Raw genomic sequence first — 26,336 nt, 5'->3', positions numbered from 1 at the left:
TTGGGGATATCTGGCTGAGATCAAATGTGGCTGAAAATTTGAACTTCAAAAATTTCTGCAATACAGATGGTCATAAGACATTTGCAAATATTGTAATAAAAAAAAAAAACTCAGATCCATAACTGGGGGGTTTAAATGGATGTATCTTGAAAACGAAACATGTTTTAGGATAGGTGTTTTGTGAAATATACAAATTTAATGAACTTTCACATGAGCACCACATTTTGCTGATGAGCTGATTTAACCAGAACCATCTGATCCACTCATGAGGCTCAAACACTACGGTGGGAAAGTCTGAGGAGCTCAGGAAAGATCTGGAAAAGCAAATCATTGACTAGAAACAGTCATTCAAGTCACGTGGAGCCATTTCAGAGCAGCTTCAGATCCCAGAATCATCAGTTTGTCAGGGTAAAGTTCATGGACCAGTTGTGTTACTGCCATGAGGCAACTGGTCAGGATGGTCAAGAGTCAACCAGGAACCAGCAGAAAGCAGCTCTGGATGGACCAGAAGCTGCTGGAACACAGCTGTCAGTGTCCACAGGGTCTGACATCAACATGAGCTGAGAGGCTGATGAAGAAGGAAGTTCTTCCTCCAGAAGCAGAACCTTAAAGCTCCACTGAAGTCTGCTGCTGGTCACATGGACAAAGAAAAGACCTTCTGGAGGAAAGTTCTGGTCAGATGGAACAAACACTGAGCAGAAACATGTCTGGTCTTTAAGCACAGCGACACTCCCTCAGTGTATGAATGAATGAAATGAAAATACTTTATTTATCCCAGAAGGGAAATTCAATTGTGTATGTGTTTGGTCATAAAGCAAAACTAGATGTACTTGTTCTTAGACAGTAAGAACCCTTAATGTACATCATACATCACCGAGTCGAGCCAAGTCGTCATTATTTATACAGCAAAGTTTTAAACAGCAGTCGTGCCAAAGGGTCGTCCAGTGAAATGAAAAACGATTAAAGTTACAACAAGTGTATGCAGCGGGGTTAAGACCCAACAGTGTTCTTATGCCAATTTACCAGAGTAATATACACAATAGTGACATAAAACCCTAAAATAAATACACAAAATACCACTGTACCCGACCATAGTATATATTAAATACCTGATTTCACTAAAACCTTAACCTGATTAGTTTAAGTACACAGCCAAGACCCAACAACATCAATAGTTTATCCAGACTAGTTTTGACCTAAACCTAGGAAACACATACAAAAACCCAACAAATCCAAAGATCTCCCACATGAACAAGCACATCACATGCACAGAAAATAACACTTACTGTGTACGTCCATCAAATCCAAGGCTGTCCGCGTAACTGCACTTTGGAAAAAGTGTCTCGAAAATGGCCTCGTCTACCTGATTTAAGAGGTGTGGCGGGCGTTAACTCTCACGTGTTCACGTTGTAAAACATACGTTAAGCTTCCACAAACGAGTTCAGCCAGAAAACTCAAACATAGCAACTACACATCACTCATGATACACCTGCTGAGCTTCAGGCATTTATTTTTGAGCATCACCTACTTTGTAAAGTGCTATGTAAGTTTTATTATCATGTCGACAGCACAGACATTCAGGAAAACAAGCCAGTGCAGTTGGGTGTACCTGGCTTTGGGAATCCCTCCTTTGTTCCTCAAACGGGAGGACTTGCTGCCTTTTCTTTAAAGTATTTTAATTTTTAATGTGTTTCTACAGGCTGGGACCATTTCCTGGACAAAGCAAGCACTGTGAAGGCTCCACTTTGGGCTCTACGTCATTGTTATGGGCACTTTTTCTCACAAACTTAATGATCCATGAGGGAAATGAGCAGACCAATCCATAATGACAACAATAATTAGTTGTAGCTCTACCTAAGATACTGCAGTACTACTCTATCTACACATTAGTAATATACGTGGCCATGCTAGCCATGCGAGGACACCAAGTACAGTTTACTGATGTTGGCTTTATTTGTTTTGCAGTGTTTTACGATGTGCCTTGTAATATTTTCAATGCATTGCTTTAATTCTAGTGAAATTCTGAGTGAGACATCTGCATTATTACTGATTTATGTCACCTGTGGAGGAGCCGGGCTAGCTGCCCTGTGTCGTGGAGTAACAGCATCAGCCCGATCCTTTTAAAATGCAAGTAAACGAACTCATTAAAAACAACAACATCCAGCTTTACAGAAATCTCCTTTATTCACTGATTGCACAAACCACACACTTTGGTCCACACAGTTGGACATTTGGTTCCAGATTCTCCTTCCTCACGTCATCAGAAGTTCAATAATTACACAATCGCACCGTTAACTCGTGAATGCGCGTCAGACTTTCTTGATTTTTTTTCCAGCCGCCTTGACCTGAACCTTTGATTCTCTCCTGCACAGAAACGCTGCTTTCTAAATGTTAACTAACTGCATTAATTATGTTTATTCATAGTGATTTAAACTCCACGTCCTCTCCGTGTTACACATCAGACACGCTTTTCAAACTTAATTCAGTCCTAACGGGAAACAATGAGCGTTTCTCTGCAGTTTAAAGCGCTTTAAGCTGCTGAACTGACTTTAAACGAAGCGTAAAACAGACGGACAAGTGATTTATTAATTAACAGATCGATTCACGTCATCCTTCAAGACAGATGCGTTTTTTCTGTTTTTAAATATGATTGCTTTGATTGATTGCACATGTATCTGTCAACGTGGTTAAAACCTGAAGATTTACAACATCTGGAGTTATTTTTTTATCCACGGCTTTTGTTAATGCGTTCCACGGTTAATAAATTACAGCTAAATGTAGAATCTGTACGCGTTAAAAAAAAACTGTTCGTTGCCTCGATCGTTCATGTGAACACAGAGAGAGATAAACTAAGACGTCGATGCTGTTTAAAGGCACTTTGTTTTTCCTCCTTTCTAAACATTTGACCAGTCACTTCATCTTGTACATACAGCGCTTCATGGATGCAGTACCAGCTGTGTACTAATACTACGATCAAAATCAATTTATAAACACCCAGCAAGAGACTGATTGGATCCAATAATCAAACCCTTCCCGTTCCAGCGCACAGCAGCTTATCAGACAACTACGGATCCCAGAAAACCTTCATTTAGGTTGAATTTTACTGCAGAGTGTTGTGAAAGAAAAGCTTGCAAAGTAAAGTATTTCACATACAGCGTCCCAGTTTGCTCTGAAATGCAAACTCCAAGAAGGAGAACAGCGTTAGAATGAGGCTTCACCTTAAAATATCTTCAGATGTTCTACTAAAAGTGCACAAAAAGCTAAAATTCTCCACTTTGCCTGTAATCAAGAAGTGGTTCTCTGTTCATTCGAGGTAAATTAGGCTTCAGAAGCATGTAAAAATGGGTTTTTAATCACTTTGTGTGTATTTGAGAGCTGAACAGAATCATTAAAATATCAAAAACTGATAAAGATGCTTCTCAAAGCCCCTCTGAAACCTCTGATATCGGTAATATCTGCAAACACAAAGCTACATTTGATACAAAACAATTTATCTGCTGCGTCGCCTCGAATCGTCGATCCTGGAGAAATTAGAGCTTCATTTTCCAAAGTCGTGTTTCTGTCCAGCGCTCGTTAAACAACCTGCTCGGTGTCGTTTTCACGCCGTCGCAGTGTGAGTTCCTGCAGGTGGTGAACTCTCAGACGAGCAGAGGATTGTCCAGCACGGCTACTCCCGCCGCCACGCCTCCGTCCGAGTGTTCGGCGCTTTTGGTCCTCAGCAGGTGACCGACGCACTCGTTCATCACCATGTCTTCGCCCTGCCTGCAGAGGAAACGCACACAAACGATGAACTGTCATAGTAAATAATAATAATAATAAACTTTATTTATATAGCACTTTTCAAAACAGGGTTTCAAAGTGCTGTACAGATTCAAAGAGGAGAGTAAGAACAACATTAAGCAACATTAAAAGAAGAGCTAAAAAATACATAAATAAATAAAAAATGGTGAAGGTGAAACACAAAAAGCATGAAAGACAATAAAACAAGACAAAAATATATAAGAAAAATAAAACCCAGTAAAAGAAGACAATTAAAATACAATAAAGGAATAAAACAGTTAGAAGGTAAAATGTGCTGCCCGTAAACTGCCATCAAACGGAGTAAAAGTCCACTCATAAAACAGCTCCTGTAAAAGCACATCTGTAAAAATGTGTTTTTAAAAGAGTTTTAAAGGAGGACAAAGTGCCTGCAGATCTGATCTCCTCGGGGAGGCTGGTCCAGAGGGTGGGGGCTCTTTTGGTCACCTTTGGTCCTCAGCCTCGAATGTGGGACGGTGAGCAGAGCCTTGGCTAAGGACCGCAGGCAATGACCGGCCACATATGGGGTGAGGAGATCAGAGATGTATTGAGGTGCCAGTCCAGATCGTGCTTTATAGGTTAACAATAAAGTCTTAAAATCTATTCTAAAATTAATTGGAAGCCAATGAAGGGAAGCTAAAACAGGAGTCATGTGATCTCTCTTGTTGGATCTGGTGAGGAGTCGGGCTGCTGCGTTTTGGACCAGCTGTATAGACTCTGCTGGTTCAGAACAGTGTTCAGAGAGTTACAGTCGTCTAAACGAGATGAGATAAAAGCATGAATAACAATTTCTAAATGATGTCTGGATAGAACTGACCTCGTCCCCTGCCTTCACCCTAAGTCAGCTGGGATAGGCTCCAGCCCCCCCGCGACCCTAGTGAGGATTAAGGGGTGTGTAGATAATGAATGGATGGACAGAACTGACCTCACCTCAGAGAGTCTCCTAAGCTGCGTAAAACAAGACTGAGCTGACATGCTGGTTCAGGTTCAGGTTTTCATCAAAGATGACCCCAAGATTTGTACATTTTGCAGCTATGTTACAGGATAACGAACCTCAGTGTGTTGCTGCTGTGGCTGAACCAGGACCAATAATCATTACTTTGGTTTTGTCTAAGTTTAGCTGGAGGAAGTTTTGAGCCATCCAGCATTTCAGGTCCTGGATGCAGCTGTTCAGAGATTGTAATTGGTTAAGATCATTGGGGTTAAAAGACAGGTACAGCTGTGTATCATCTGCATATGAGTGAAAACTCAGGTTGTGATTGTGGATGATATGTCCCAGGGGTAACATGTAAAGGGAGAATAGGAGTGGTCCGAGGACCGACCCCTGGGGAACCCCGCAGGTCAGCGTGATACAAGATGACTGTGAGCTGCCAATGGCGACGCTAAAAGACCTGTCATGCAGATAAGAATGAAAGCAGTTTAAAACGGAACCAGAAATGCCAACCCAGTGTTTCAAACGTTCCAGTAAAAGAAGATGATGGACAGCATCAAAGGCAGCACTCAGATCTAAAAGAACTAAAACAGAAGATTTTCCAGCATCAGCAGCAATTAGCAAATCATTAAAAACTTGAAGTAGTGCCGTCTCTGCGCTTTGCTCTGAAACCAGACTGAAATGTTTCAAAAATGTCATTATTGTTTAAAAAAGCAATTCCTTGTTCAGCCACAATCTTTTCAAGAACTTTGGAAAGAAACGGCTGTTTTGAAATCGGTCTATAATTGTTCAAGCAGTTTGGGTCGAGTGATGCTTTTTTCAGGAGTGGTTGAACTTCTGCTTTTTTAAAATCAGCAGGAACAGAACCAGTTAAAAGAGACGAGTTTATTAATTTAAGAATATAAGGACTTACGGAGTCATAAACTTCTCTAAGAAACCTCACGGGCAGGATGTCTAAGGCACAGGAGGTGCTGATGTTGGACTGATGTTGGGTTCCACTCCATCTCAAATCACCACATTTTTAAAACAATTTCTGCTCGATCGTCTCTGATTTGCCTGATTGGACACAACTAAAGACATTCATGAAATTTTAGCTCGACACATCAAATACGTTCAGAGATTAATTTCCCGTCAACCGACTTTCAGGTAGTTTTGAGGATGTTTGATCGACAATATCTCAGAAACTATTAAAGATAAAAACCTGAAATTTTCTCTGTTATTTCTCATCACGTCACTGATTCATAATCTGTAATATCGGACAAGTAGCTCAAATACTCTCTGAACTGGAGCCGTCTTGAAAAGCCTCATCTTTGAGCTCGTTTACACAAAAAAGTTGACGATGCAGACGTCGACTCGTGATGTTTTCTGAACTACGAGTCGCTGCAGGTCACAATGATGCAAAAGTTGTGCGAGTAGATAGTCTCATCCAGGCAGAGGAGAGTTGTGGGGTTTTAAAATAAGGATGTGAACACAGCACAGGATTTCTGGAGAAGTTAAGGCCCCGTCGACAGAACGCAAACGCACAAACTAGAACTCTCTGTTTGGGATGATTGTAAAGGTGTGGATGCTCAAGATTGTCTTCCTGCTCCTCCTCACAACTAATATTTGCTTTGAGGATGGTGGATGACATAATTAACCCTTTAACACCCAAGTGTCACACAGTTTTTTGTTATTTTGGCTGTGAAAGAGTCAAAACTCATGAGTGATGATCGCGGACTTACAGCAACGTGAAGGCCACATGCTACCGTAATACATCTAATATCCTCGTAAAGCTCGTCTTCTCTTCATCCAGAAACTGTTTGAATTTTCTCTCGAGCACAAACGCTAATAGAGTTAGTTAGGCTGCGCTCCGATGGGATTTAAAGCATTAATGGAAAGCATGAATTGGTCTTAAGTCACCAATCCTAAGAACGTCAAAGGCACGTTTATGTTAATGTCACATAGGGGACGTTAGTAGAGCTGGTGTTTTGTAATGTTTTTTAGTTGTTGTAATAAATATGTTGGCTAATGCAGAGCTAAATGTGGCTTTTTAGCTGCTCCATGCTAACTGTGTCTGCCGGGTTTCGATGCTGGACAGGTCGGAGTCGGTCCACTGGAGATTCAGCAATAAAGCTCTGAAGAATCGAGAGGATCTGTAGAATCAGGGCTCAATTTAAAGCATCCACGAGCGTCTTCTATCACATTTTGTTCATTAACACGGTCTTCCCAGCATCAGCAAAGTATCTCCAGACGTCAACAAACGGCTGAGATCTCCACTGAACACGCTGAACCCAGACGTACCTCACGTAAGCTCCGAACACGCCCAGCTCACTGAGACAGCTGCTGACTTTGAGGGGCGCGTCTCGTCTCAGCAGGTAGTTGTGTACGGGCGTGGGGTGGATCTTATCCATCAGGATGTAGGCCGTGCGCTCGCTGCTGTCCTTCATTCCCTCCAGGACCTGGCAGATCTCCGACCCGTAGATGTTGTTACCTAGAAAAGGGACAGCTTTCAGTGTTGCTTGTGATACTAGAAATGCAGCAAATGTAGGGATTTTTGAGGATGTTCTTCTTTTCTCGTACCTCCTCCTTCTCGCTGAGGCTTCAGGACGAACTTGTCCGGCGCCGCCAAAGCCATTTGTACTGTCGCGTCACCTTCTGGGCCCTGTGGACGACACCAACAACGAATAAATGAGGGGGGTAGTGCCAAAGTGGGCCAAACCACATTTTCTACTTTCTACATCATCAGGAACTAGAGATACTTCTGAGGACCACGGGGTAGAAGTAGACGCTTGGTGGTGGTTCATTAAGGTTTTATTTTACCTACGAGTTGAGTTTTCTTGCAGGGCTTGAGGTCACGCTGTCCGCCATCTTGAATCGCCAACACGTTGCGACTACCTGTGATATAACGGTCAGCAGTTCCTGTGGCTCGGTCCAGTTTGACACTAAGTTTTCGTGCCAAAACCATCATGGGACGAACTTCAAAGTGGTATTACTCGTGGGCTGCTGCTTGGACCAATTTGCCACGAACTAGCCGACCATAAACACTTGTCAAAGATAAAACTCAACCTTGGATTTTTTTGTGGTTTGGCCCGTTTTGGCACTGAACCCCTAAAACCAACCAGGAACATTACAGACGTGGCAACGTCACTTAAGCTCTCAGTGCAAAAACACCCACCATGTCCAGGGTGTAGAGGCCGGCGAACGTCGCTCTGATCTGCTCCACTACTTGAGGCTGGTCGGGGAAGAACTTCTCCAGAACTCCAGGCCTGGCGAGAACCTGCTGGACCTTCTTGGTTCCGGCCAGGTGGGTGCCGATATCTGGACATTTCACCGCCCGAGAGCGCTCCATCAGAAGACGAGTATCCCAGCTCTACAGGTCAGAAACATCAAATCTAGAATGAACATCCAGCCATGAGCTCCACGCCGACACAAACAGTCGATGGAGACTTTTTTTTAAAACTCTGTTGTGCGGACACGCTTCCTCTCGGCTGACATTCCTGACAAAACAGCAAGAACATTGACCAGCGGCGCGTGAGGGCAGTTTGTTTTTCTTTGCCCTGGGGGGAGGGTAGGGAGCGTGCGACCCGGACCGACAACACCGACAGAAGGATGAAGGACGGCGGCACACAGTGACGCCACCAAGCAGAAGCAACAATTAAAAAAGGCTTTTGCAGTTTTGACTTGAAACTTGTCGACTGCTTTTGCGAAATATTTCCCTGTAGCTCCGATCGTTTTCTCACGCAGATGGTCGGACACGAGTTTGGGGAGCCGACGTCTAACAACCGCTCTGAATTAGTCAAACTCTCGGCATAAGTAAGCCAGAATTAGCTTCATGTTTACGGATTATTCTGCCGAGTCGTATCCAATGTTGCGGAGCTTCAGGTCCGTGTGTGTCAACTTGCGTTCACTTTTCCTGCAGCCTTTCATACGATCTGCTTCAGATTTGGCGGGTGTTTCGCTGGAGACCAGAGGTTCAGCGTTAAATTTGAAGACGTTTAGATGAACGGTGGTTGTTTGGGTGTCTTTTTGGGGTCCTCTGGGCCTATAGTCGGAGAATAAGTTGCCCTCGCGGCTCCACAAGACATGAACAAGCATCAGTCCTACATTACATTAAAGCCCTCCGAATGGACACTTATTTGGATCTCTAAAGGCAAAACTCTACACGTCAGAGTTTAGCCACCGACTGTGAGCGCTGTGCTGGTGGAAATAGTTTCAATCATACCAACGTTTAAATGTAATTTAACCAATTTGCTGCAACAGTAAGAAGCAGGCTGACAGTTCGGATGTCTGAGAGTCTGTTACCAAGGAAACTAAATGCTAAAGACATGTTTTTCCAGCATGACTGCAGTTCCCAGGACAACAACAACGACTAACAGGACGGAAATGAGTAAATACCTGTTCAGAAGTGTAGTTCTGAGGCATGTAACCGTTCCTGAAGTAAACCACTGCGACCTCCTGGCCATCGCTGAAACGAGAGCGACACAAATGCACGTAAACGTCTCCTCCTGCTACGTACAGCTTCTAGTTCTCATTGAAGAACAATAATAAATGTATTTTAAATAGCTTATTAAGTGACAGACACTCACACAAACAGCCTCTTGTTCTCATCGAGGGACGCCGTTTTGGAGACTTCCTCAAACCGTCGTCTGATGGTGCGAATGTTTCTGAAAAACAAAGTGTGCAGGTTTTTTTTTTAAATATTTACACCGTTTGCAATAACAGGAAGAAGCCTTGTATGTAAACGTTGTATGTAAAGTGTACAGATTTGGATTTTTCCCTTTTATTACCTCTTCCACAGTTCGTTCTCGATATATCGGTGGTCAAAGATGTTCCTCTGACTCTCCTCCACCAAGAACACGACGACTGCTCTGTGACGACGACGTACAAGAGCCCCATTAAAAAGATCATTTGGGTCTCTCCACCTCAATTCAACTCATTTTTAAACAGTTCCCCCGTGATCATCTCATATTTGGCAGATTTTATTCTGTGTATACATAAGCTATAAAATAAAATGTGTAAACTTTTTGGTCACGAGTGTTTTTTCAGTTAAAAATTCTTCAACTACTTGATTTTTACACTTGTTTTCCAATCTGTGGATCGATGTTCAAAGTGCCATAAGTTGAGAAACAATGCAGCTGAAGTCCTGACATTTGGCAGACCCATTGATACGTCCATCTGGTCTTCAATGGCTCAACCCTGCTTTGATAGAATAATGCAAACCAGTTATATGATGGTAAAAACTTAGTTAAAAAAAAGGTCAATGTTTCGGTCTACTCTGATATTACATCAACCATAAAACCTGAATTTTTATTTTATTTCATTGGCACCGATCGTAGATTTAAAAAAATGTGGAGTATGGTGCCAGTCAGAGAAATACTTTATGAGAAAAACATGATTGAACTTTTTGAATTTATGGCCGATATATAACATGCATTGAGCAGGTGTGATGGTGAAACCAGTCCAATAGTGTCCCAGCTAGAAGACTTGTATGATATTGTTAGTGGGATACAAGAAACTTTATGGCTTATTGTCAATTCTGCCAAATGTACAGGACATAGACGGGATTAAAATGCAGTTTCTGTCAGATCCCAGTGCAAACATGCACAGTAGAAAACAAAAAAGACACTAAGAAACAAGACACTAAAGTAAAATACTGCCTGGCTGCTTTGTCACTTCAAATGTTGATCCACAGATTGGAGCAAAGAAAACGACGCAAAAAATCGATATGAGCCTACTTCCTTTAAGAATTTTAACATTACCTGTGAAACCAGAGTTTAAACATCAATACTCAACACTTTAATAAAAACTAATCAGCCTAAATGAAGATGGGTGAACTCAGGAATGATCCATTTGGTCGGCCAACTGTTTGAACCATTAACTGCAGCTCATCTGACATGTATTTGATGGACACCATTCGTTTCTGTCCTACCGCTCTGATCCATAGAGCTCCCAGGCTTTGGCGATTCCTCCGGCCAGACCAGCTGCGGGATTGTTGTCAAGGATTCGCTGGCTCTCCTCCAGCCTGCCGGCGACTTTGAGGATGAGTCTATCAAGCCAGACGGAAAGCGCTTTCAGCAAAAACCCAATCACAGCGAAATCGTCCGTTATTGCTTCCTCTCTGTCGCTTATTCCTTCATCTTAATTAACCAGGAACGTGTTATTTGCTGAGAGCTTGACATTGTGGATGACAGGATCAAAGTGATTCTTGTTAAATACAGGAAAAGTAGCTGCAGAAATAGAACCGCCGTCAAGTAGACGACCTAAATTTGGCATAAAAACATTCATTTTTTATGGGGATAATTAACTAAAATGATCATTATCTTTACAGATGTTGATGTTCTTCGCTCACCTGTGTAAATCCGGAGTTCGTGACGAAAGGCCTCCGAAACTGGCGGCGATGGTGTTGATCTCGATCTGCTTTAAAGACGCCGTCTGACCGTCTCTCTGGTCCAGCATGAAGTCAGAACGATTCAAACCCAAAACAATGGACTGGAAACGAGGCAAAGAATCCCCAGTTCAGACTAATTAGGTCACTGAGAGGTAACGATGAAGGCACATTCATCAGGAGTCTGGTCAGCAGGAAACCAGACGGCATTTCCTTTTATTTCATACATACGAGGAGGATTCAAATAGACATTTTTATTTGTAAGCAACCTTCAACCCAGAGTCTTTTTTTCGGAGTTTAAAATATTTTTGTTGCAGAAACAGAATTTCAGCTTCTCTGTAGCAGTTCATTGATTTTATAAATGCAACACACTGTAGTATTTTACACATAGCATAAAGATAAAAAACATGTGCAGTGTTATCTTCATTTTAGATGTCAGAAGGGTTTTGTGACTCCTGGTGTTTTCTTTTCTTTTAGGAATCGTGTCCAAATGGTTCTTTGAATGTTTAAGGTTGCCGACCCCGATCTAAACAAACGGGTAATTCTGAGAGAGCTTTCAGTGTTCACTACTCCTAAATAGTGATGACTGTTACAGAACAGTGGCTACATCAGAGTAGAGGACTTTAAAATGAATATACTGCATCAGGAATCGGTTTAAAATAACAACGACACTGATCACTACAAGGATGCTAAACACTGGATCCAATAACCAGTCAACCAGTCTCTGTAAACTGTAAACGATGTGATTTTTAGGTCGTTACTTTGAGTTTTCTTCGTAATTGTGAATCATTTAAGGGCAAACAAGCTACTTTTTGTGCTTAGCTCCACAACAAACCCTCTGAACTATAAAATACAGCACAATATCAAGCTAAGTGTGAACTGTAACACACCTGAGACCTTCCTTCTTTCAGGATCTGCTGGTGGATCCTGAACAACTTGGCAGTGAAATCATCCACGGCAATGGTGCTACAGACAGACACACAACAGCTTGTTCAAAACGTTATTTAAGACAGACCTCAGATCAAAACGTAATCTGTAGTGACAGTTTTCTCCTCTCATTCTTTGTTGAAACTACTGTTCCCAAACAGCTGAGGATCACGTAGAAGTTCGTGTTGTGTCGCACCTCTCTAAAGCCTCCTGCAGAAACTCTGTGTCCCGACTGATCTTGTCCATCAGTGTGTTGTAGTGAGTTTGCACAGCCAGAGCCTGGACGAACACGGCTTTGGGCACCGGCGAGGGGAACAGCGTGAACGGAGCGTGGCTCACCAACTGAAAAACAAGTTGTGAAATGCAAGACAAAGAATGCTGACATCAGAAAAAAAAAAACACAAAACATTCACCTAAAACACGCAAACGCTGGACGCTGCATGCGAGGAATGAACATAATGCTTTTGGGATAAAAAAATCCCTGGAATTGCAAAGACAGGCTTAATGAAGATCTGTTTAAAATCCTGTGCCCTAAAGCAGAACAAATTCCTAACATGACTTCACACCGAACACGCCTGTTTCACCAGCGGCGGCTCAGCGGCTCGCTGGTCACGTCCTCTGTCGGGGGCTGCAGCTCACAACTTAACAGATTTAGTATCCTGTCAAAGATGCACAAACTGATGAAAACTTCACTGTTAATCTAAACTTAAATTACATACAAAATTATCCCAGTTTTCTAAACTACATAAGCTCCTTGTGATGCAGCACTTTGCTTACAGCGGTCACATCCAGACTCATTTTTTGATGCCAGAGTAAGTTTGATCACAAGAACTGCTCAGAAACCTTTCATGCTGAGCTACATATGACATCCCTGGGATGAACTAAGAACACGTTTGCTTCCCAGTCGTACCTCTGACGAGTTGGGCGTCTCCTGGGTCCTCATTAGGACGCCCTGCAGAAGAGCCATATCTTTGGCCACATCTGCCAGCTCTTTAATCAGAGCAGCGTTCATCATCACCTCTTCAGGTATCCCCTGGGCCATTCTGACTCGCCTGAGATACGGAAAACAGTCAAAGTTAGTGGCAAAACCTCAGAAGGAGTCAAATAAAACACAGGTGAGGAGGACAACACGCTGTGAAAAAAAAAAAGACGTAAACAAACCTTACACCCTGCAGAACACTGGGGAAATAAACGTACTTGTTGTTGATTTCTAGTTATCAAAGTAATTAGGGATTCTGTATTTTGAACTTTTGGATTTCTGATTACAGAACTGACCTGCGTACTTGTTCTCAACATACTTCAAATAAAAATCACAGGAACAACACTGCAACCAAGTTAATGCTACTCCTATTCCTACTACTTTTTAAAATACTTTTAGCTGTTATTAATTTGCAATAGCAATAATCATCATTGTTGTTGTCACTAAAGTTGACTAAAATGCGACACAAACATTGCATATAAGTAAACACACAGAACAACAGGAACTTTCAGGCAACAACAAACTCAGACTTTGCTGCAAAATTCTGCAAAAACCAAAATAACAGACATCTGCAAGTCAATAGTCACATTAAACGACAACACGCTTCTCCTTCTTGTGGAATATTTCTGTTACGGCTCCGTGTATAAACCTCAAACCACACCTGTGGGTGAACTCTACTCACCTGTGCGAACTGGGCACTTCAACAACCGCTAGCTGCTGGTAATAGCGAGTTAGCTACCGATATTCAAGCTAGCAGACGTCCTCGGCGGGTGTTTCACGTCCTGCTCGCCACGTTTCACGCTCATGCAGGTTGTATTTTGAACTAAATATGACTCACATTCCCGCCCGAGGTGAACTTTTAGCCGTTAAAAGACTCTAAATCCGCCTCTGAAGCGCACGCAGCCCGCGCAGGTGAATGAAGAGCCGGATCTGCGTCTCCAACCTGCCCGACGCCGCTGATTGGTCGGTTCCGGCTGGACTGAACCACTCGACCGCTCTGGACTGACCCATCTGCTTGTGTCAGCCAATCAGCGCTCTATACGTCACCGCAGGGCTTAAAGTCCGGTGCGTGGTGAGAAAGTGCTGACTGCAGAGTGAAACAGCGATTTATGGAGCAAACAGGAACATGCGGGAGTCAAACCAGAGCGTTTTTATTTGATTTCTTATTAGTAGTAATGTTGTTTGAACACAGCGGATTAAAAATGCGGCTGTCACTGACCTTAACGGCACGTTTTCTTTCATTTTAATGAGCAAAAATGAGCAAAACAAACAAGCATAATTAAAAAAAAAGTGGTTGAAGGATAAATAAAAGTCACTTATATGTTCAGTATCTTATATGACAGCGAGAAAAAAGATTGGCAATGCAGATTTAGGTTGAAATAATACAGCTAGACTCCTACCATATTATATAAAATGCAAATTTACCTAACTTTATATTAAATATTAAGGTTAAAACCCTACTATATTATATATAACACACATTAACGTGGCTAACTTAAACGTTGGGAGCCTGCACGATAATATACACACTCACACAAATTACTTGACGAAGGTAAATATTATGGTTTAGACTCTAAAATATAACAAATAATACAAATTAATAGTAGAACCTACAACATTATGTACACCTACAAATTAACTAAAGAGTTATGGCAATGCAATATTTACAGATTTTCTAAATTACCCGACATGTTTAAATATTAGAGTAAAGCAAAGTCTAGTCACAATGTTGTCATACAGCACATTTAAAGCAACACGACTGAGCCAAAGTGTTTTCCAGCAGAGAAATAACATTAGCACTGCAAATTTATCTCTAAAGTTCAATTATTATGACCAGGATCCTGACATATTGTATAAAAACTAAGCAATCTGACTAAGAACATAAATACCAGACGGTTTGGTGGAACCGGTAGCTGCAGGTCAAACCAGAAATATCTGCAGAGAGCCACAGAGAAAAATAGTCAAACACACAAATCCAACAGGTTCAGCAGTTCACAGATGAGTTATGAGGAGTTATGGTTACATACGGTTTGACTGAAGTAATGATGAATGTGACAGTTTGGTACAATGACAGTCAGATTTGTTTTTGAACCTTAAATAAGACTAACTTTAACTTTACGGTTAGTGTCGGTTTAACATGTTCCCCACACATCTTAGTATGTTAATGTTTGATAATCAGCGTAAAACATGAAGAGTTAAGTGAATTTCAGCAATTTTTTCATTTGAGCAGACACATGCTGAGCTGATGATGGTTCTAAATGAAAAAAAAATCATTTTATTAAATCTTTTTGTTTAAAACATAGATTTGTTTTTAAATGGTTGAAGAAATGTCTCCTGCTCTTTTTTTTTAAGCATCAATAAAATAAGTGTTTTTGTGCGTTTACAGATGTATTAAATAACAAGCAAACAAATGTTGTGCAGGAGGAAATGTGTGATTTATCAACTACTGATGAGAAGTTCAGTCCAGGGCAGGACTTTCCTCCTGCTGTCAGCCTCCTCCACACCAGCAGAGGGAGCTAGAACATTTTCCAAACAAGCCACAGAGCTCTTCCTCTCAGCTTCCTGGTTCTGCTCAGCCTCCCTGTGGGTTCCTCTGCAAACAAGCTCACAGGCCTTCAGGCGAATCAGTAGGTTTCTGTTGACTCAGCGTGTGAGAGGGAGAACAAATAAACAGAAAGAGTGTTTGGATGCTGTCACACTGGCAGCGCACGGTGAGGAGGCAGCAGTCCAGAGTGATCAGGAAGCACTGGGCTGTGTAATTTTGCACCGTGTTTGTGTGCACACTTGTAGATGGCGAGTGGACAGCTGTCGAGGGCGGAGGCGTTGGCATGCTCAGGCTGCAGGCATGCATGCCATGTGATGCTCTACTGTGACACGAGTACTCAGCTGTTTGGGAGAATTCCCATCAGACACATCATTCTGGTGAGCGTGCATGCTTTTAAACGCGTGTGCGCTGAACTGAAATGATTGCACCTTCCCATTTCTGCTTGTTGGAGTAAAAACACATATTTCTGTGTGTGTGTTTGTGTTTGTGTATAACAGAATGTGTCACTTCCCACAGATGCAGATGCGCTTTGACGGTCTGCTGGGTTTCCCTGGCGGGTGAGTCTTTCCTGGTGCTGCTTCTGTTTCATGTGCACAGGTACACTTACCTTCGGTTTGCTTCCTTTTTCTTCACAGACGAGCCCCGTCAAACGCTACAAAGCCTTACTGCACGGAACAAACATTCACACAACATCAAACTGCAAGGGTGCACATTCAAAGATAAGAAAATGTGCATGACAGGTTCCTCTGCACGGCGCCTTATCTCGTCTTTAAATCCCTTTTTTGTCAGACACACACACTGCTTAATTAGTATTCGACTAAATGTGAATCACTTGTGCCTTTGTATCTGTGATTTGCAGAAGTCGCTGCCAGGATTTCTGGTGCATCGTTTGCCAACACAGTGAAATTATGTAACGAGGCAAGAAGGCGAGTCTGAAAAATCACAATGACATATGCAAAACAAAGGAAAATTGCATTAAGAAATGGGAACAGCGGTCAGAACCTACAGAGCACATCAACATGGGTGTTTTTCACTGCAGATGGCTCAAGCAATGAAACCGATTCAAGCTCTTTGTGTCGACGTGTGCGACCGATTTGAAAGTGGATGCACACAGTTTTATTCATTCTGCAGCAGGTTCAGGTCGATTAGCTGCAGACTGATGCCTCATACAGAACACAGAACAACAATGTCTCTGAAAGATGCTGTGACTTTGCACTTTGGTAGCAGCTACTTCCAGACTGTGTCAGTGTGATTATTCCTGAGGTTCGCTGAGCACAGTGGGTGGACGCAGCGCAGCCTTTCTGGAGAAACCAGGACTTCCTGCTGTGTTTGGGCACCGTTGATGGAAAGGACGAACAGATCAAAGCACCTCCAAAGTGCTGCAGCGGCAGCTACATCAGTTACAACTCCTTTAACGATGAATTATGAAGGTGTGGATGAGTGAAAAGCTCCTTGAACACTGTCTCCTTTGCAGTGTTGTCCACATGAGCCCTTGCAGACTCACATCGTGCACACCTTCGTAGACCATTGTGGAAAGCATTAATAAGCTTTTCATCGTGACAGTGGTTCCACCAGTGGTAGAGACCAAAACATTTCATAAACTACTGTTTGAACAGCAGTCGATTTTGTACAATTTGTATGTTCGTGCCACCCAGAGGATGAATCACAGTGCCTTTGGTGATTTTAGCTTTTCTCCACAAACTTTGAGCAAAATTTCCCCAAACTGTTGATTAAATTGCTGTGAGATTTGACTCAGCCGTTCATGTTCCACGTAGAACAGACATTCAGTGTTTTGGAGGATGAATGCCACTGACCTTGGTGACTTTTTAAACCGTAAAGTTTTGGTTTTGGCTTAGACTGCGGCTAACATAGCAAAAGCCCAAAAAGATCCCAAAATGGCCAGTGCTCTAAGAACAACTTCAGAACGGACTTGACGCTGCACCTCCTCTGATGTCCAGTAATACACCCACAAAGTGTGACGTAGTTCAGACGTACAGTTATCAAGATATGCCAAAAACAGACAAACACACGGATCCCATCATTTATCAGTGAGATATCTAAACAAGTGTCGGACTGATTAACAGTTTGGACGTCCGTGTTGGGACGACTTTGATGATCTTTAATGTAATGCTGTCATCAGGTCAGAATTCAGTTTAATTTCCTTAATATTCTAGTTTACCGCCACATGCTGGCCAAACTCATGACATACTGGCTTGTTTTAATGAGCACAATATTAGCATGCTGTCATGGTAAACCAAGATTATGATCGCGATAAACATAAATGCTAAATATCAACCTGTTAGCATTGTGACTATTAGCATGTTAGCATACTGACATGAGCATTTAGCTCAAATTGCCTGAGTGCAGCCTGTAAAAGCTGCTAGCTCTTAGTGTCGTTACTCTGCCATCTTTTAACTTTTTTTATTTTTTCCATATATGCACCACATGTCTGAAAATAGTGAGCTGACTGATTGGAAGGTTGAGCTAACGCCGTGTAGCACAGCATCACCGCTAGTAGTGTGGGATTGGAGCACCGTGCAAAAGTGGCTAAATTACACTTAACAGCTGATTTGCAATATTAAAAAGTGTTATTCAGAAACAAAACTGAAGCACAAAAACAGATGCACTAAAAGCAGTTCGTTCCACACACTGGTGTTGGCTGCAGGACTGCTGTGTCCTCAGTTGTACGTCCAGATGTTTGCTTCTGGAATCACAGGCCTTAAAACACTCCGTCCACACAGCATCTCGAGCTGCTTGCTGAGACACAACAGAAGTGAAAGCAGCCATTTCAGTTCATTACGTAGCTCCGAGTGGCCTTTTCTCTGTGTTCCAGTGACATTTGGCGGGTTAACCACACCTCCCCAGAGCCGCTGCTGGCTGTCGGCGTTCTGCTGATGCCAAAGTCGTCTCCTTTGTGCCTAAATCATCCGGTTCCGGTAAAACACTGCTGCCACGGCGGCGCTCTGTGGCCGCAGTGAAACTGCTTCAAACATGTTCTGTAAGTTGCATAATGAAAGCAAATGGTCAGAAGTGGAATTAAAACAAATCCTGAATCCCGTGATGTTGCCTAGCAACAGGGATGACAGACTCTGCCCACTGGCAGCCAAAGACCCGCTGAGGACCCCGCGAAGATCCCAAAAAATGGCTTCAGACTCTGAAGCGGCGCACCTGCCAAGTTTGAAGTAGATCAAATGTTTGGTACTTGAGAAAACAAAGAACAGACGGACAGAGATCCAACATCCATGAGTCTGCATCGGTTTTATCGTGCTGAACCTTTAGAGCCTGAATGGAAAAGATGGACGGAGCAGCCGTGACTTCATCCACTGATTTATCTGAGTACCACCGTGAAGCCTTTGTTTGAATCTTTGCTCATCAGTTCTGGCTTTTTGAAACTGGACACAACAAGCAACAGAGAACTCAATTAGGGCTGCAACTGACGATTATGTAGATAATCGATTCATCTGTCGACTAATTTTATGATTATTCTCTTCTTTTTTTAAACAAACACTTTTGTTTAGCCTTTATTTACCCAGGTGAGTTATTAGGAACATATTTTCATGAAAACAGGAGAATTGTGCAGTTTTTTTTTTTTTCACTAGTTTCTGTAAAACAGCTCAAATCAGAAGGAACACAATGAGCTTTATATCTACCTCATCAGTGTAAAGATTTTTCAGTTCAAAGCATCAAACACAAAAAAAATGAGGTAAAACACTCAAACTGTTTTTGCAAAGTTTGCAGGTCACTTGTCTTTTTTGGTGTGAAGTGCTCCCACACGTTGGATGACTTTGTTCGTGAACGTTTCTCTCCTGATTTATCTCGTTTCTCATTTTTCTTCGAACTTTCCAGCCGTCCTGCTAGTTATTGGCTGTCGGCTGCTTCTCCTGCTGTCCTGGTGGCTCATTACTGCCACACTCTGGTAGCTGCTGGAACAGATTGGTTTAAAAGTGGAAAAAAAGTCCCGCTTCCAATAAAAAACATGTTATTAAGCAACTAATCGATGACTAAATTATTTGATAACTATTTTAATAAGCGATTGTTTCAGCCCTAAACTCAGTGCATCATGATACAGCAGAAACCTGTCAATCACAAGCTAAAACATACTCGCTTTGTCGTCTACTTTGCTCTAAATGGCACCAAAAGTTCCAAAATCAACATCGTAATGTATTAAAAATGTTTTAAAAGCAGCGACCCCACTTAGCGAGTCCATAAACATTTACTGAGATAACTAATTAAGTGTGAAACAGACTCATTTTTTCATAGATCAGGCTTCTTTCTGCAACCAGTGGAGTCGCCCCCTGCTGGCGGTCGGACAGAACGCAGGTTTGTCGGTGTTGCCCTGCAGGCTGCGTCCATGTTTTATATGCGGTGACCTGTGACTTCCTTCAGTGCCGCCTCAGCAAACTAGTTTTAAAATTCAATGAGCGTTTCAATCGGTTTGATTTACTCTCATGCGCCATCAGCGCTACCAGGAGAGCCGTACGGCCGACGTTATTTATCCGCCTTCGTAACTGACGCTGACCTCTGACCTCCTCCTTCAGGCTCGTAAACCCGTCGGAGGAGACGCTGGAGGCCGGGCTCAGCAGGGAGCTGTCGGAGGAGGTGGGTGTAGCTTTACCTATAAATGTCGAGGATCACGTGGAGTCCTGCTACGCTCCTGCTACCTCGTCCTCCTCCTCCGCCTCCTCCTCCCGCCGCCTCATCACCCACTTCTACGTGAAGAAGATGGAGGAGGAGCAGATTAGGGAGGTGGAGAGAGCGGCTGCATCCACTGCGACGGATCACGGGCAGGAGGTAACGCGTCCGTCCAGAGTGACTGATTGCAGCCATTTGCCAGATCTCATGCTCCGCTCCTCCTCGTTTGTCTTCTCAGGTTCTGGGGATGGTCCGGGTGCCGCTCTACGCCATGAAAGGCGGCGGAGGCCTGGCGTCCTTCCTGTCGCACTCGTTCATCGGCAACGCCCGCTCGCAGCTCGTCGACTCTCTGTCGCGCCTCGGCCTGGTTTCCCCGGCGGAGCTGCAGCGAGCGCTCGACAAGTCTCTGGAGACGCATGCAAACGCTGCAGAGCACCTGAGAGCCGAGGCGCAAAGGAAACGCTTTTGAAACTCACCTGCGTCGGAAACATCCTGTCAAACACTTGCATGATTTGACCCTCAGAGCAACTCAAACCTTCACACACTTAATCCTGCACACACACACACACACACACACACACACACACACACTCTGTCATGCTGATTCTGAGCCGGTGACTCATAATTGCAACCTGTGCATCAAACACTCGGTGGGGAGGGGAAACATTATCATCTCTGTTAATGGAAATAAAGTTGCTGTCCAACAGCTTCTCGGCCCTTTGAATCATCAGCGTGTTGTTGATTTGAGCTGAAACTGAACGAGAAGTGCAATTGTTCTGTGAGCAACACTCCTTCACAAAACCTTTTGTTTGTTATTGTTACGACGCAGATGACATTTTAATTCATCCAAGAGGATATTTCACATGAAAAACAATGAAAAACCAACAGGTGGGAGTTACTGTACGGCAAATAAAGATCATGAAGAGGTGTTTCGTTAGAGTCAACCTCCGATCGGCGTCTCCCCTCTTTAGAAGCTCCTCCGCTGTGGATCTTTGTCATGCTGGAATTTTCCTCTTCTGCCAAGTTTCTGCAGACTGGGACTCATCTTGTCAGCCAGTATTTTGTCATAATCACCCATTAAAATCATGACTTTCTGCCCTCATGCAGCCACATATCATGATGCTGCCACCTCCGTGCTTCACTGTCAGGACCATGCATCCACTGTGGAGGTCCTGGTCAGGTTCACACCAAACATCCATCTGAGGAGAACTCATTTATGATGGTTTAATGTGACCAAACTATGTGCTCCAAATATTCATCAGGCTTCTTTTCATTATTTCATAACCTTGTAGTTTTTCCTGCATGGACACGATCTGAGCTGTCACAAAACCTCAGATTTTCATTGATAACCAATAAGTCTGATGCTCTTACAGGTTTGTTTTTCAGAGCTGGAATATACAAATAGCGCACTTTCTGAAGCCCTGATTAGTGGTACTGTGGCTCCTTCTATATCTCCTGATTACTGCTGCACCTGCACGAGGCGTCAGAAAAGTTCCAGGACTGGTGAGACAGATGATAGATTTCAAATCCGAGCTACAAACTACACGTTTTACCCTTTGAAGTAACTGGAGTCTAACCCACCTCCTCAGCCTTCTCTGCCTTCACACCGCCATGCACTCCTGGAAGGATCCTCCACAGCTCCGTCGTCACAGCCATCTTGATGTCGTCTACGTCTTCTAAACAGGTCTCCTTGATGACCCCCTTGAGCTTGGGGAAGAGGAAACAACCCCACGGAGCCAGGTGGGGTGAGTAGGGAGGTTGCTCCAGCACGGAGACGTTCTTCTCAGCCAGGACCTGTGGGATGCTCGGGGCGTTGTCATGGTGAAGCAGCCACCACTTGTCTTGCCACAACTCTCATCTCTTTAACGAAGCAAACGGATCTCTTTGTAGACGAGCTGGTTGATCATCTGAACTCCTAGTTTGTGGTTTGAAGTAGATCTTTTGTGACAACAGTCCTGGAACTTTTCTGACACACCTCGTATTTTCACAGATTTGTTTTTTGTCGATCACCAGCCTTCATGTATGTTCCAGAACCTCTGACAGGTGGAGCCATGATGTGGACATGCAGATATGGAAATGTGTTCTTTGTTTAGTGTCAGTAACCAGCAGGTTTTCTAACCTGTGTATTTCCAGTCTAGAGTATTTATTTTTGGTTGTTTATAAGAGGAATTGCTCACCTGTTGAGGGGTGTTTGACATTTAGGTGATGTTGCACAGGACTGAGCTGCATCCAGGCTGCTTTCTATGGTGCTGCATAGGCACCCTGTGGTTTTCTATACCGACCGAGATCAAAGGGGCACCACAAAGATACTGGGTTTGTTTTTCCTTCCAGTCAGGTAGAATTCTTTGTCTGTCTTTGTGCTGTTTTTTCTTTTTTTTTTTTGCGATTTAATTTGTAAAGTTAGAGCGAGGCAGCAGCGGTGGCGGTGCCATCCAAGGATTAATTACGTCCGTGACATGCTATATAGCCTGCAGGCGTAGATTTGATTCTGTTTAAGTGTACCCTCGGCGCACATAAGGCGCCTGCACCAGATGTTAGTAACCTCATTCCGAGACAATATCGCTGGCAGTGAGCGAGAGCAGAGGCTGGATGCTGCCTAATGTTGGTACTGTACTGAAAAGTGCACGATCCATCCGCTATTGCAGACGATTCAGGATTCTCAACGCCTTGCATGTTCCAGTGTACAGTGCAGGCTGCAGCAGGTCTCCCCACAGCCGCCGTAAATCAACTTCACATCAGATGCACATAAAAGGTGGACGAGTGAGAGAAACGTTGCGCTCAGCTTTGCATCGTGATAGATTTCACTGAGACTTTTATAAGACTACATGCGTCTCTGAGCAGGTGTTAATGGTGCCATTTGTGAAGTAGTTCACTGAGATCTGCCGTCGATCACATGAGAGAAAAAAACCACATCCGGCGCAACAGACAGGAAACCCAGGAGACGTGTAGAAACAACTGTTGTTTGTGGTCGTGTTTTATACGATTCTGTGGGTCTTTTTGTGTGTGTGTGTGTGTGTGTGTGTGTGTGTGTGTGCATGCCTCCTTTCTTTTTTTTTTTAAAGCGCTGCATCCTGCAACGAGCAGCTACGAAGAGAAAAGCTTGTCATGTGATGTAAGGGGCGAATAATACAAGGTCATCAGAAAAACATTTAGCGGGAGGGGAGGGCAGGGATGGATGGATGGATGGAGCGAGGGATGCTGAGGGGAGAAAGACGGTATATTCATAGCAGCAGCGGTATTTATAGCCGCCCAGAGGAGAGGAGAGAGCTGGTGGGGGAGGAGGCGTGGCTTAGGGTTGTGGCTTTAGCGTGGTGAGAGGCAGAGAGGGAGGGAACAGGGGGAGGAGAGAGGCATCTCTGAGCAGAGAGAGAGAGAGAGAGAGAGAGGGGAGGCTATTTGGCATATTTGGCAGGAGAAGGAAAGAAAGGGAGGCGTGAGGAGGGAGGGAGGGAGAGAGGGAGGGCTGTTTTTGAGTGTGTGTGTCCCTGAGAAATGAGAGTGAGGGAGGGAGGGAGGGGAGGAGGGAGGAGGAGAGTACTGAGCTGAGAGAGAAATCTGTCAGATTCAAACACACTGTTCAAGAGAAGCGAGGGATGAGAGAGGAGAGGCCGAGGAGCAGATAGGAAGAAGAGCAGCACAAAGTGAGGTAGGGTCGGCTGTCATGCAGCCCGGCAGCATGTGAGCGTGTTGCAGGAGTGAACCGCTGTGTTTATATATAGTTTAGTGGTTTTAAATGGGCACTGTGTTCACTTGGGGCTTTTTTTTTTTCTAAGTGGACAAATGGAGCTACTGGCTGTTAAGGGGGGGTATCAATTATGTAATACGTGTGCACCATTTTCAGTGTGTGTGTGTGTTTACAAGCTTGTGTAATTATGCTGAGGTGTTTATGTGGCCATTGTGTGGAGCCCCTGCCACACTGCCTTGACCATATGGGCTGATTTACAGCCATTGTAAATAGAAGCCAGCACTCCAGCGCCGCTCCGAGCCGTGGAACCTTAATTCCCCTCCAGCAGCAGCTCGTCACCCACTGACAGATACGTTATGTTGTTGTTGGAGGGGATGCAGATGAGCACAAACAAGCTTCTCAGAGGCATCTGCAAAGTAGCATTCCCTTTGTGCGCTTGGTTTTTACTGTGCAACAACACAGATTGTGGTGATGGTGATGTGACAGAGCAGCACGAGCAAAGAAACTGCAACCTTAGAGGCTCGTGGAGCAGCTGCACACATATATTTATATATATACACAGATATATATATAGTTGGGAGTTTAGTGAATCCATAGAGGAAGCTCCATATTCATGCTCCACTTGCAATTTGCCGTCTATTGTGGATGCACATCGGTTTAAACCGCAGCAGTGCAGCTGACAGGTTTAAAAAAGAAGGAAAAAACAAGGACCTCGTCTAAGATTTAAATCCCTGACCTCAAGCAGCAACATGCCATGAAGGGTGAGAGCTACCATTTTGCCTCCACTGCATCAAAACAACCAACACAGACTCTCGGATTGTACAAAAAAACACAAAGAACGCTCATTAGTTTGTGTATTTCCTGCACACTTGCTGCACTCGCACATGCACAACTGGATGCTAACGTTGAACAAACGCCTCGTTTTCCCTCCAAATTTAGAAACTATGTTCGTTTACGATGAAGCATTTGCAGAATTTGGTGCAGAATCATTTCAGAATAATACATAATGTGTTTAATTTTGCACGCTTTACATTAATATAAGTGTGTATAAGTCGTGCAAGATGGCCCAACTTTTAACGACTTTGCTTCTATCTGAGCCCAAATTAGCCAAAGCTGTCAGATGCATGTAGTGGAGTGAAGCAAGGAATGTAAAGTGGCATAAAATAGAACGATTTCAGAACAGAACCCTAAACCTGCACCAAAGGACAGGATTTGTGTGAATGTTCTCAGTCACAGAGTTTCGTGAGATCAGCTCAGTTCACTAGACGTGATGTTCAGTAGAACCAAACCTAAACTGACCATTAATTAGTTCTGTCACAGAAATTTCCAGCAGCGGAGTTTAGATGCAGCCGGCCTGTCGGACTCTCCTCCCATCACACTGCCCACACTGTTTTATTCCACCTTTTTTTTTTTTTGGCCCTCCGCTGGGACCTACAGGTATGCAATCCACAAACATTACCTGTAAACGATCTTAAAAGTCAGCCTTGGCAGGGCGGCAGTGGAAATCTTTCTGCTGCCCCCTCTGGCTTTGACTCTGAAGCCCCGTCTGATGCAAAAACTGCTCTCAGTGCTTTTGCAATTAGGTGGCGAGCCAAAATCTAAAAGGCACCTTAGGCGTGTTTTATAGTTACCGTGCTGCAGCCAAGGACTAATAATTTACACCTTTTTTCTGCAAATGCACATCCTTTACCTCGATGTCTGGGACCCGAATCAGTGATGCATTGTGCCACCTTGAAACCAAACCGTCCCCGAGGTGTGTGTGTGTGTGTGTGTGTGCTCTGGCAGCCGGGATTAAACATCTGCTGAAAACTTTTGGTGAGATTTGCAGGTACACAGTAATTCTCCGCAGATGGCGAAAAAGCAGAAACTGGTGGTGGCACGCTACGACACGGTTTCCTGTTTGCTGTGGCAGCTGCAGCGGTTCAGGGGGGATATTTACAAGAGTGTAGAGAATCTCTGGCAACGGGGCGAACTTCGTCAGCGATATGATGAATTTAGATTTTGGCTACTTTGCATAGTTAATCTCGCGTCGCCCCAAATCTCATGACACGTTTGAAATGAGACCTGGGAGCNGAGCAGGTGTGATGGTGAAACCAGTCCAATAGTGTCCCAGCTGGAAGACTTGTATGATATTGTTAGTGGGATACAAGAAACTTTATGGCTTGTTGTCAATTCTGCCAAATGTACAGGACATAGACGGGATTAAAATGCAGTTTCTGTCAGATCCCAGTGCAAACATGCACAGTAGAAAACAAAAAAGACACTAAGAAACAAGACACTAAAGTAAAATACTGCCTGGCTGCTTTGTCACTTCAAATGTTGATCCACAGATTGGAGCAAAGAAAACGACGCAAAAAATCAACATGAGCCTACTTCCTTTAAGAATTTTAACATTACCTGTGAAACCAGAGTTTAAACATCAATACTCAACACTTTAATAAAAACTAATCAGCCTAAATGAAGATGGGTGAACTC

The 26,336-nt window shown here is 43.6% G+C and overlaps 2 protein-coding genes across 2 annotated transcripts; one reads left to right on the top strand and one right to left on the bottom strand.

The window, feature by feature from the left end:
* Positions 1-2,161: 2,161 nt before the first annotated feature.
* On the bottom strand, positions 2,162-24,943 carry gss (glutathione synthetase). Its single transcript, XM_008301349.1, has 16 exons — positions 24,933-24,943; positions 22,128-22,131; positions 14,425-14,428; positions 13,682-13,929; positions 12,931-13,072; positions 12,217-12,362; positions 11,984-12,059; positions 11,058-11,197; positions 10,638-10,754; positions 9,496-9,576; positions 9,295-9,372; positions 9,104-9,173; positions 7,884-8,078; positions 7,289-7,370; positions 7,010-7,199; positions 2,162-3,762 (listed from the first exon to the last, which is right to left on the bottom strand). The coding sequence occupies exons 5-16, from the start codon at positions 13,060-13,062 to the stop codon at positions 3,639-3,641; spliced, it is 1,431 nt and encodes a 476-aa protein (XP_008299571.1). The 5' UTR covers positions 13,063-13,072; positions 13,682-13,929; positions 14,425-14,428; positions 22,128-22,131; positions 24,933-24,943; the 3' UTR covers positions 2,162-3,638.
* Positions 15,565-20,900, top strand: LOC103371879 (U8 snoRNA-decapping enzyme-like). Its single transcript, XM_008301348.1, has 5 exons — positions 15,565-15,626; positions 15,790-15,921; positions 16,061-16,101; positions 20,083-20,335; positions 20,415-20,900. Exons 2-5 carry the CDS (start codon positions 15,790-15,792, stop codon positions 20,643-20,645), a joined length of 657 nt encoding a protein of 218 aa, XP_008299570.1. The 5' UTR covers positions 15,565-15,626; the 3' UTR covers positions 20,646-20,900.
* Positions 24,944-26,336: the final 1,393 nt, after the last annotated feature.

Source organism: Stegastes partitus, unplaced genomic scaffold (assembly GCF_000690725.1).
Source record: "Stegastes partitus isolate 25-593 unplaced genomic scaffold, Stegastes_partitus-1.0.2 Scaffold1662, whole genome shotgun sequence".
Classification (NCBI taxonomy): Eukaryota; Metazoa; Chordata; class Actinopteri; family Pomacentridae; genus Stegastes; species Stegastes partitus.
This window is presented reverse-complemented; position numbering and strand designations above follow the sequence as displayed.